This window comes from Folsomia candida, unplaced genomic scaffold, assembly GCF_002217175.1.
Source record: "Folsomia candida strain VU population unplaced genomic scaffold, ASM221717v1 Fcan01_Sc001, whole genome shotgun sequence".
Classification (NCBI taxonomy): Eukaryota; Metazoa; Arthropoda; class Collembola; order Entomobryomorpha; family Isotomidae; genus Folsomia; species Folsomia candida.
Window position 1 is genome coordinate 8902341 of NW_019091193.1, and position 10896 is coordinate 8913236.

General features: G+C 35.0%; 4 protein-coding genes and 1 long non-coding RNA gene across 16 annotated transcripts; 2 read left to right on the forward strand and 3 right to left on the reverse strand.

Annotated features, from left to right (window-relative positions):
- Positions 1–562: 562 nt before the first annotated feature.
- LOC110858481 (solute carrier family 66 member 2) lies at positions 563–1921 on the reverse strand. The gene is made up of 6 exons (XM_022107286.2): positions 1780–1921; positions 1605–1714; positions 1382–1527; positions 1080–1296; positions 975–1003; positions 563–896 (listed from the first exon to the last, which is right to left on the reverse strand). Exons 1-6 carry the CDS (start codon positions 1852–1854, stop codon positions 775–777), a joined length of 699 nt encoding a protein of 232 aa, XP_021962978.2. The 5' UTR covers positions 1855–1921; the 3' UTR covers positions 563–774.
- On the reverse strand, positions 1892–7544 carry LOC110858491 (solute carrier family 66 member 2). 12 transcript variants are annotated; one of them, XM_035859772.1, is made up of 13 exons: positions 6531–7544; positions 6430–6446; positions 6313–6343; positions 6128–6192; positions 6003–6050; positions 5872–5911; positions 5738–5786; positions 5369–5422; positions 4784–5000; positions 4698–4707; positions 4521–4617; positions 4351–4432; positions 1892–2575 (listed from the first exon to the last, which is right to left on the reverse strand). In XM_035859772.1, exons 1-13 carry the CDS (start codon positions 6633–6635, stop codon positions 2533–2535), a joined length of 858 nt encoding a protein of 285 aa, XP_035715665.1. In that variant the 5' UTR covers positions 6636–7544; the 3' UTR covers positions 1892–2532. The 12 variants fall into 12 exon arrangements, with proteins under 12 accessions (XP_035715665.1, XP_035715667.1, XP_021963014.1 ...); XM_035859774.1 differs by having other exon boundaries at positions 1892–2623; XM_022107322.2 differs by having other exon boundaries at positions 4347–4432.
- On the forward strand, positions 3468–3976 carry LOC118438922. Its single transcript, XR_004837137.1, has 3 exons — positions 3468–3603; positions 3662–3773; positions 3841–3976. It is a non-coding gene; the product is annotated as an uncharacterized LOC118438922 (long non-coding RNA).
- A 57-nt stretch (positions 7545–7601) lies between the features above and the next one.
- On the forward strand, positions 7602–8846 carry LOC110858521 (mitochondrial import inner membrane translocase subunit Tim21). The gene is made up of 5 exons (XM_022107341.2): positions 7602–7978; positions 8086–8268; positions 8374–8425; positions 8495–8594; positions 8663–8846. Exons 1-5 carry the CDS (start codon positions 7735–7737, stop codon positions 8741–8743), a joined length of 660 nt encoding a protein of 219 aa, XP_021963033.1. The 5' UTR covers positions 7602–7734; the 3' UTR covers positions 8744–8846.
- LOC110841862 (transmembrane protein 231) lies at positions 8742–10797 on the reverse strand. Its single transcript, XM_022087564.2, has 8 exons — positions 10496–10797; positions 10293–10421; positions 10189–10235; positions 9999–10127; positions 9808–9898; positions 9574–9708; positions 9407–9481; positions 8742–9120 (listed from the first exon to the last, which is right to left on the reverse strand). The coding sequence occupies exons 1-8, from the start codon at positions 10626–10628 to the stop codon at positions 8912–8914; spliced, it is 948 nt and encodes a 315-aa protein (XP_021943256.1). The 5' UTR covers positions 10629–10797; the 3' UTR covers positions 8742–8911.
- Between the last annotated feature and the right edge of the window lie 99 nt (positions 10798–10896).

Consider the following 10896-nt stretch of genomic DNA (forward strand, 5'->3'; position numbering starts at 1 on the left):
TAATACCCATTATAAACTAGAAAAAGGTTTTCTTTTTGTTGCATGTGATACATAATGATAATGTAGCGTCAATTAATATCCATAGGGAGATTATGTCGTCCCAAATGTGTATGCAGTTTTTTATTATCGAGAAATAATGACCCTGCTACAGGCAGTGTTTTGTTGAATAAAAATGCCAAACCAGTTTAGAGTGAGTGGTTCGTGGGATGGAAAAACCTAGTATTTCAAACTTCTATGAAATTGGCTAAAACGTGTCATCATCGCATCAATCGGTGTGATACATACTAGACACTAACTAACAGCACAAGTTTTTGGCATGTATTTAAATACGACTACAGTGAGATTTGGACTAGAAGTTTTGGCTTCAAATTAGAGATTTGTAAAAAAAAATATGATGGGAGTCATGAACTATGAACATTATTCATAATAAGCAATAAAAAAAGGAGCGTGTACAGTAGGGACACGGTTATGCGAAAGTAAATTCTGAATCAGAATTTTCAATTGAGAGAATCATCGTTATTGAGAAAATCACCATTACTTCCGAGTACTCTCAAGATTATTGCATTGGTCACGCATACGTTTAATATTTCCATTTAATATTCAGTTGGCTGAAATACTATGTAAATATAAGGAATTCATAACTTATATACACCACATCAATTAATTATAGTTCAGACATTATGAGATCCTGAATTTTATTTTTACAAATATTTAAACTAATTTCGTTTGCCTAAAAGAGATTTTATATACATATTTAGCGTTCAGAAGTTTTCTTCATTGGAAGATCACGACTTGGATGAGGATCAGAAAGTCCATAAGGAGCTGAATACTTGCACAAAGGATAAACGGTAGAGGTTGATTTTTCCACACATAAAAAAATTCTTTGAAAGCATCACCTAAAAATTTAAAATTTTGAATTTAATAAGACTACTCGTAGTATTTTCCGGTCATTTTATGAATTTATTATCTTATACCCAGCGCCCACATGAGTACCATCAGCACGCTATGTAAGTAGTAGAAGCAAAAATTGTAATAGAATAAAATCGTTTAATTGTACATATCTATGAAATTCTATGTACTTCATTCCTTGGGTGGATCGATTTCTTTGATTTTTGAGAAACTGTGGGAGTGCCAGGCATGATTCTGTGAGCAGTGCAGCATATCCGATACCTTCTACGACGATTGAATTGTCGAGAAATATAAAAATTGTGGCGGAAGCAATCGTGGCAATCAAGATGGTCACTTGAATGTAAGAGGCGAGATTTGTCCACGCCCAAAAGTCTTCCAACTTGAAATCTTAAGAAAATCATAATGACATTGTAGTTCATGCAAATTGTCAATTTTTGTTTCGCATTATGTAACGTCAAATCAGAGTAGATACCCGTGAAAACTCTTTCCGTTATGGGAAGCGATAAAGATCTTCTTCTTAATCGTTCCACTCTGACACACAGGTCCAACATGATAAACATGGTCAGCAACATTATAACACTTTGGACAAGCAAGGCGTCGTCAAAAGAATGTCCGAACCTAGAATTACAAAATTATGTTCTTTTATGTACATCCCAGAGAAAAATGATGTGAACCAAATCATTGCAAATCGTTACCAGTAAACTATCCGCAGTGTATTTGCCAGGACAAGGACAAGGCAAACTAGTGTTGAAAATCCGCTAGCATCTCCTCTTGCAATGTCCAAATATTGGGGGATATAAGGTAGCTAAAGGAATTGCATGCATTGTAATAAATAATTTTTTCATGATGCTGGTATTTTAAGGAACTTACCACACCACCAAAAATTAAAAACACCTGGGATAAGAAGGTAGCTAGAAACTCGCCATTTATGTCAGAAGATGTCATTTTAAATAATTTAATACTTAAATTATTTGAAGTTGACTATATTTTGCGCATAATTACTTGATCATTTATTTTACTTTAAAAAGTCAAAGAGGCACGGAATATAATAAATTACAGAAATGCCGTACGTGCAAAATCCTTGGTAACTATGTAAAATTCTGCATGCAATTAAGTGAGCTCAATGCAGAGATCAGTCAAATGAACAACAAATAGTCCATGCATAAATAATTACTTGACTGGATAAACTAGTAAATTAAAATAAGACTAACAGATGTATTATACATATAAAAAAAAACATGGTAATTAATACTTAAGTAACTGTTTGATACAATGTTATTATCACAGACCACAACTGATATTTACCGAAAACACAAGTAAAGCTCATTATTAATATGTAAAGTAAGTTGTAATATGTTGATTATACAGTTTAGATCAGTAACATTAATTCTAGATAGCATACATGTGTATACATTTAGAAGGTGAATGACTTAATATTTTTTATTGCATTGCTGTAGAGTCAAAATAAATTATATTTAATGTACAAGCCCATAAGTTTGGCAAAAGTATATAGGTAGGTAGATATTTAAGTGATAATGTTTAAGTTTCGTTGTCATTTTCTCGTCAATCATTAAAATATTACTTAATATTTATCCAAGTTGTGGAAGGGAACCAAAAGGAATGTCATATGTTTAAGTTGAGTGATTCAATATGGCAGGCAGGATCACTATCATTAATCACTAATTAAATTGCGTGAATTAGTACAATTTCAACACTATGTGCATGCCCAGATAACAGGTCGCTATGAATTCGCTTAGAGAATTCGCAGAGAATATCGCGTAAAAACTGAGAACTCGAATTCCCTCAGATTTCGTTATTATTCTCGTATCGAATTCGCATCGAATTCGGTAATTATTCGTATTTAAATTCGATATTACGCTCATTTCAGAATTCGTAATGAATGACATTATATACAAAAGCAAAAGAAGAGGAGGAATAGCTCTCTACCACGTCTTCTTCCTCCTTCTGTGGTAAAGTTACCACTTGGAATCGGGTATTAGACTCGAATTCTCAGAGAATTCTTCTATCGAATTCGAAACGACTTCACTATGCATTCCTAAACGAATTCGCTGTTATTGTAGTGAGGAATTCTCCCCGATTTCGATAGGAATTCTTCTTACAGGAATAGAAGACTATAAACTGTTCGCCTTGAATCTCGAATTCGTAAATAATTCTTAGAGAATTCACTGTGATTTCTCTCTTTCACGCTGGTATTGTATTTTAAAGTAATTTTAGCTGCCACATTCAAATCTTTCCTCATGGGAAGGAGACGACTTTTTCAGTTGAGTGCTCGCCACAAAAGAAGACTTGTAAAAAAACCAAGTGAAATTTTCGAGGAAAATTTAAATAGTGACCTAGTCCAGGCCGAAGGGGAAAACATTTATTCAGAACAAGTGTTCGAGGAAGATCTGGAAGAAATTGAAGTCGGAAGTAACACGAGTGAAGTAAGTTCAATTGAAACAATTAGCTCAGAGAGTGAAGGTGAAATTGATACTTTTGATATAAGACATAGTATCCAAAATTAGTCCAAGATTGAAAAATTGAAATCTGCTGGTGGATCTGAGGTGGCTACCGTGGTCGAGAGCATTCTCAAGAAGCTGATGACCGATGATTTGCAAGCTAAGTATAGTCTTTACGGAGAAAAGGGAAAGAACTCTTTAGTGAAAGTTAAGGGGTTAAGACAACTCATTAAAGGTATTTTAGCATCTAATTAAACAACAATCTAAAACATTAAAAAATATGTTAATCTCAGATGCGGTAGCAGCTCACCCTAGGACTCCAAATTATCCAGACGAGGGCACAGTTGACGAGGAAATTCAAAAATCCCTTAAGAAAGTCGCAGATAGAGTTGGGAAGCGTATGAGGTACTTATACTATCGCTAATAACTGTTGCAAAAGATTTTAAAAATAACATTAGTATATTTTCAATAGGAAGTGACTTGACTTCGCGGCCAATTTCACTACCCGGTTCATCTGATTATTCAACTTATATTTATTTTAATAAAAAGTTATTTATATTGCATAATATTTAGAAGAAGTAAAATAAACTATAAACGGAATTATGTAACTTCGAAATAAACGAGAAATCGTATCGATTTATTACTTAATTCGCAGTGAATTCGCATAGAAGTCGCATAAAATTCGTGGAGCAGTCGCGTCGAATTCGTTTAGAAATCGTTATGAACTCCTACATGCTCATCGAATTCAAGACGAAATCGTGGAGACTTACCGGCGAAATCGATTTACGATTCTCTTTCGCTGTCGAATCGGCGGACATTTCCCTTCGATATCTCCTCGAATTTATCTCGAAAGTTGGAAATTCGAGGCGAATTCGATATCGATATGAAAGCGAATATAATATCGAAACATAAGAGAATTCAGAGCGAATTGTTATCTGGGTGCCTTAGAGATTTGTTATTGGATGCAGAATATTTCACTTAAGAATGAACATGAACTCTTGGAGGAGGAGAACCATAGCCACTGCTGTACACCCACACTTGCGACAAAATGGCTAAATCCACCCCTGAAAAAGTTACATCAAATAAAGAGAATTATTCAGTAAGTCAAGCTATAAAAATGTATTGTGCTGTAGCTATGTTTATTTAACACACCGATCTGTAGACAACCACAAATGGTAAATTGGACTGGAGCCGCTCGTAGGACAAAGTAGGTTGTTTTGAATACATCTCCGCACAACCACATGAGAACCTAATAAATGGCACATGTATAATTAGAAATTCACACACGAGTCTATGATGAATAATTTATACTACAGTAATTCCTTTTACCATCGTCAAGCTAAAAATAAATAAAAATTGGTTAACAATCATTATAACCGTATACTAATATCGATATTAAGCTAAGGGGAATTTACTTCATGCCACGAGTAGATCCATTTTTGTAGTTCTTCATGAATTGAGGGACGCCAAGACATGCTTCCACAAATACAGCCAGAAATCCAACAGTCTCCACAAACAAAATGTTGTTGGCAAACATGTACATCAGCATACCTCCGGCAATGCTAAAGCAGAGGGTGCACTCGATATAGGATTGGAAGTCCGTCCAGTCCCAAAAATAATCCTTGTCAAAGTCTATTTAAAAACAATAAGCAATGTTATATACATATGTCGATCACATAAAAACACAGTAACACAGTGATAAGGACGCTACACAATGACATCACACACCATCACCATACCATTACCATCCACCAAACAATCTTAGATATTTTTGATGCTACCCTTCTTTATATAAACGGACATGACCTACACAAGTAGGTACCGCATTATAGTTATAGGCACATGCCTGATGTAGGTGAGAACAAAGAACGAGAAACAGTTTGATAGGAGTACTTGATACTTTGATAGGATTATTATTAATAATTACAGTGGGACACGAGATATGACCTGACCGCACAATATATGACTATAAAATCATACACTTCCAAAATTGCCCTTACCCCAGAAATTACGTCTTGGGAGAAGTGCTTTCTCGTCAGATTCAGATTCAGATCCTATGACGTAAAAACTCGTCATTTTAATTTGTTCTTCATCAGCAAAAGAAAACACATCATGTGAAAAGCGAGACAACCAGGAAAATCATAGCAAATGTGGCATCAACGAATACTTATAATACAGGTTCCATAATGAGAAAAATGTAATGAGAAAAATTTTCATTTTAAACGAGTCGTATAAAGCAACATAAGTACATATGTGTATATCAAGAAGACATGCAAGGAAACTAGAACATGCAACAATAAACTAACAATGCATGCAACATAAATAAGAGTCGACTAATTTGAAAGTAATTATAAAAAATAAAAATATACCTCGCAGTGTTTTATCCTTCTTCTTGATAATGTCTGATTTTGCTTTCACCTGAAAGTAAAATTATTTAAGGTGTCGTTTAGGTCCAAATATTCGTATACAAATCTTTTGCGTAACCAATAAATATTGATTTCACCTGAATGCATAGTTTGATCATACACATCATCGCAATGTTCCTAAAGTATTCCACAAAACGGTTACTCTTAATATAATTTCGTATTTATTTGCTTTAAATTTCTATAAAAATTAATCAAAGAAAACACTTACATTAGAACACTTTGAATGAGAAGGGGCGACTCAAATGGCTTCCCGAACCTGAGATAGGACAGGAAGGACAATGAGAAAGATATGCATAATACGTAATCAGTAACATTCAAGATGAAAGTAATTACCAGAAAAGAATTCTGAGAATGTTTGCGCTGAGAAGGGCGAGGCAGACGTAAAGAGAAAATCCTTCCTAAATTTGTTAAATTTAAACTAATTCATATATACAAGTATACAACAATTTAATTGTGCTTTCGACTTATGTGACCTATGCACAGCTTAATATATTTTAGTTTTTTTAATTGAACCTCACCGCATTTCCGGACCTGCGGATCTCATTGTACCTGAGGATCATTGAAATTAGTAATTAATTGGGTAATCATTTTCATGCTTTCTATCTGAAAATACAGTAAAATAATTCCTCACGTACTGCGGAATGTATGGCACCTGCGGAGACAATGACTTTTATTAGTAACTATACAAAGCCCCATTGTTTAATTCATTCACCAAGTATAATAATTTAATACTTACAACCCCACCGAAGATCATAGCAAGAGAGGCAATCCCAGAAATTAGAGAAAGTAGCATCTCCATTGTTGAAGCAGGCTCCATGTTGTTGGGTATATTCACGTCCATATCCCAACCTCGCTCGGATGGAAATTGCTTTCGAAGTGACCCAAGAAGTCACAAAGAACGACAAGTATCAATAATCACTGCAGCTGTTGCTGGACTTTGTTCATTCTGCACGACACATATTAAATGAGGGCGGAGGGAGGGACGCAGAATTGTTCCAGGCAGGGAGGCAACAGGAAGGAGAGAGAGAGAGCGATAAAAATAAAGGCTTCGGATCACGCAACCAAGGACCAAGGTCAGCGTAGGCCGAGTGGGACGGATGTCAACAACAAAAACCGAGTCTCAGAGGTATCGATTTCTTTCCCCCATGAAACCACAATGTTGCTGGCTTTGTTGCAAGGCAAACTTGACCATGGAAGGCATGTATTATGCCTTTCTTCTGTGAAAATTTATAAATACGTGGCCCAACCAGCACAACGTGTATGTATGCGTAATATATAATTTATAGCGAAATGGGTAATGAATATTAAAATATATACGCTACTTTCACCACATCCTACCAACTATTTCAACTCACGAAATGAAGACAAAAGTTCGGTGGAGAAAGTACCAGTCCGCTATATTACAACTGCTTTCACTCACTCGTTGAATTAATAGTGTTAGAAACTTTCAAAATCCAGCAGCCGTAAGACAGTATTTGGATGGGTGGATTATTAAGCTAATTTCACTGGTTAGTCATTTAATGTGATGATTCACTGACGACTATATACTGGAGAAAATAGGGATGACAAAATACGCTAATTCTAAACTATATAAACTATGTAATCTCACCTCACCTCGAGTCATTCACACTACGACCGAACAAACTGATGGGCATAATGCACCTCTAGTATAATTTATTTTATAATTGTGATTAATTCTGAATAATTATTCTTGCCATGATGAGACAAAAGTTTGAAGTTGAAGACTGTTGCTTTTGTTATGAAAATGATGAGCAGCTGCTTCATCTCACAATCAGTCTCACTTTCACTCGTTCATGTGTTATTTGCACATTGACTTTGTTGTGAATTCGTCTCACTATTCCTACCGGCGGCTCACTTTCTTTACAGAATTTTGCATCTTTCTGTGATTTAGTTTCACTCGTTCGTCAAAAATTTGAAGAATGTACAACACAATTTCCACAATCGTTTTCAGATCACCTCCTCTTCTTCATAGCGCTTGGAGAACACAAACGTTGTACAGTTTTAGGTCACTTTCGTTTAATGGGTCGAATAATATTAATAGTTTCAGCAGAATTTTGCAACGAGTAGATTGCAGATATTACGCAGCTCAACAAAAGTCGAGAGAGAAATCATTAACAGAAAGCAAGCAGGACGGCGCAATAACGCTGTCTCTGGGCGAAAAAGGTTTTATTTTACCAATTTGCAATGGTTTAGTTATTTAAACGGTTTATTGTTTGCGTTATCTCATTATTCTAACATTTGACATTCTTTATTTCCATCTTATTCCTTAGTAAAGGAGAATGCAAAAACTGGAGGATATGGACTGGTCGTCGTTGCAGGACTGGTGGTTACGGGTGGACTTTTGTACGTCGTCCTGAGCGAGCTTTTCTCCGGTGACAGTCCCAACAATATTTATACACATGCCTTCAAACTGTGCAAATTGTCGACTGAAGTGCAAGACGCCCTAGGCACACGTATGTGTTTTATATGGCAATTAACAAATTCATGATACCACGTCCATGATATAACTGTACTGTTGGATGTTGGATGCCAATTAACTCGATTTTTTTTTAAACCAGCGATCAAATGTTATGGAGAGGAGTCAAGGAGAGGCTGGAGGCGTCATGTGTCGTAAGTTAGTGTTTTTATGTGAATATGCGTTACAATATTTCATTAAAAAATGTTTTTGGGGGTTTTTAGTCACGTGGAATTTAATCAAGGGAATATTAAATACCTGAGGATGAAATTTTATATTGAAGGACCTTTCGGCAAGGCCACTGTAAATTTGGAGAAGAAAAAGGTACGTATGACGAGATTTTGGTACGTAGAACTTACTAATGCATATGACTGGTTTTTATTAATTTTCAGAATGAAAGTGGCAAATACGAGTACAGTTATGTTCTAGTCGATGTTGATTATCCTCCAAGAAGAATTAATGTTCATTTTTAAAAAGACTTTATGAATGGAATTAATCATGTTTATACTATATACAAAAGTAGAAATATAAATACAAAGGTATTAATTAACCAGATACCACCACCTTATCACTATACAAAACACGCGTAACCTAATTTATTTGTAATAATCAAAAAATATCTGATACCAAAACAATATAAATTAAAACGTCGGTTGTGTTCCTAGCCGTTTCTCCCAAGGAACGACCAAATAAGTGTCAAAAATTTTAGCCTTGTGAACAGTCCCCTGAAACTTTTTAAGAATCATATACGTGATAATGAACACGGCAAAGTATTGAACCCACGCCCACTTCAGAGTTTCCCACAATCCAGCCCAACACTCGTACGTTTCCTGAATATAATTTATCCTCCCTGCAAAATTGTAATTTAGTATACTCTCATAAAATCTTGGTAATATTTATATAATAACTGCAGAAAATTATTATGAATATATAAGAGAAATTCTAAATCTGACAATGCGAGTTTTTCCCTTCTTCAATTTTTGCAGGAAGAACATAGGTCTTATTTTCTATTATTTTAGTATGTTAGAAAGTAGAAGTACGTATGTACATACGCATTTATTTACATACCCATGCAATTTTCTGCGGTTACTATTCTCAGGATTTTACGAAAGTTCAATAATTATGACAATGCTTACCTTTGATGGAAAATTCGCTGGAGATGTGAGGAGACGTCAACCACAAGTCGTAATTATTCTTCAGAACTGTGCTTACTAGAAAAAATTGATGTATAAGAAAGTAAATATGCGAGACGCACTGAATTTGATAAAAGTATTAATTTAAGTACAAATATGCACATGCATACCATTTCTATGTGCATATGCATGCATGATATTGGTGAGCATATAATCTTCAAGTCTCGAACTGTCTCTTGGCACCACAGGGAAATTATATCGATGATCGATGTACCTGTTCCATAAGGGTTCCTTCTGTACGAGACCTTTTGTCGTGCAAAAATCAAAATTTTATTAAAATTAATACCCGTAATAATCAATGTTGTCGGCTATTGTGTGCAATTTATAAAGACATTTTTACATACCCATGTCACCTACAAACTCGTACGCATTTCCAACCGTGCCAAATTTCTTACTGACAAAAACCATTGATTCCATTTCCATCATTGCATAGCTCTATATGTTTAATAAATATGTTTAATAAATCACATTTATATGAAATTTAGATATTTTTGGGGCAATATAATTTAGAATAAATTTAAATTAGCATCCATACATGAAGCTTGTATTCAAAGAGAAGTATCAGTTCGATGCCATAGACGGAAATATTGGTCGAGATGGGTATCGTAATTGTAAATTCCAAGAAATCTCGGACATTGTCAAAGTTTGAATCTGCTTCCCTGGACTGAAGCACAGAAATACAATTAAAACAATTCTTCATAATTTATATTAATTATCACTCTCACAGTTACAAATGGCGTCAACTCATTTCCCAATAACATGCTCTTTAATCCTGGAAATTCGGGGTGAAAGTTGAGTATTAAGATTTACGTAACTTTTTTTAACTTACCTGGAAAAGTGGTCCAAATCAGACTTTCCGATTTTCCATTTTGATCTTTGGCATCCAAAATAAGAAGAATTTCATGCTTCCACAAAATTTCCGGTTGTTCTCGAAATCTTTCGAGCTTAATCCAAAACCCTGCGTGTTCAAATCAACCCATCCATGATACAAAGAGTTTCTGCTAGACTTTATATACATTTTTTTTTACTAACCTTGACTTCTGTAGCAGAGTAAATATGGGAGAATCACAGAAATTATGCAAATTACAGTGTTGAAAAATGTTGCTTTCGAGCATCCTTGAGATACGTATCTCACCCGGATATTCTCAGAATATGACGTTGTCATATTTCAATGGCGTGGTGTAAACGGTTTTCTATGCAATGCAAGTACCGAAAAAGTATTAAACTTTAAAAAATATTAATTGACCTAAATGAATCTAAATAATTTTGAATAGTCTGAAAACAACCCGGAAAAGTTGAGAAGAGTGATGCGACTGATGTTGGACGTTACTCGGGCAACGGGATGCCAAACATGTTTGGAACGACTTCTCAGGGTAGCGGAGTGCATACTATGCACTTGCACTGCATACAGTTATGCAATAAAAGGACTATTT

Excerpts from the sequence above, each read along its gene's own strand:
- LOC110858481 (XM_022107286.2), bottom strand. The coding sequence starts at position 1,854 with ATGACATCTTCTGACATAAATGGCGAGTTTCTAGCTACCTTCTTATCC. Across the intron at positions 1,297-1,381 it reads AACGGAAAGAGTTTTCACGG|ATTTCAAGTTGGAAGACTTT; the intron begins GTATCTACTCTG and ends GATTTTCTTAAG. Across the intron at positions 1,004-1,079 it reads CGATCCACCCAAGGAATGAA|CGTGCTGATGGTACTCATGT; the intron begins GTACATAGAATT and ends CTACTTACATAG.
- LOC110858491 (XM_035859772.1), bottom strand. The coding sequence starts at position 6,635 with ATGGACGTGAATATACCCAACAACATGGAGCCTGCTTCAACAATGGAG. Across the intron at positions 6,193-6,312 it reads TCCGCAGGTCCGGAAATGCG|GAAGGATTTTCTCTTTACGT; the intron begins GTGAGGTTCAAT and ends TAACAAATTTAG. Across the intron at positions 6,051-6,127 it reads ATTCTCAGAATTCTTTTCTG|GTTCGGGAAGCCATTTGAGT; the intron begins GTAATTACTTTC and ends GTCCTATCTCAG.
- LOC110858521 (XM_022107341.2), top strand. The coding sequence starts at position 7,735 with ATGTACAACACAATTTCCACAATCGTTTTCAGATCACCTCCTCTTCTT. Across the intron at positions 7,979-8,085 it reads GCTGTCTCTGGGCGAAAAAG|TAAAGGAGAATGCAAAAACT; the intron begins GTTTTATTTTAC and ends CTTATTCCTTAG. Across the intron at positions 8,595-8,662 it reads TAAATTTGGAGAAGAAAAAG|AATGAAAGTGGCAAATACGA; the intron begins GTACGTATGACG and ends ATTAATTTTCAG.
- LOC110841862 (XM_022087564.2), bottom strand. The coding sequence starts at position 10,628 with ATGACAACGTCATATTCTGAGAATATCCGGGTGAGATACGTATCTCAA. Across the intron at positions 10,236-10,292 it reads GATTTGGACCACTTTTCCAG|GATTAAAGAGCATGTTATTG; the intron begins GTAAGTTAAAAA and ends CCGAATTTCCAG. Across the intron at positions 9,709-9,807 it reads CGAGTTTGTAGGTGACATGG|GTCTCGTACAGAAGGAACCC; the intron begins GTATGTAAAAAT and ends GCACGACAAAAG.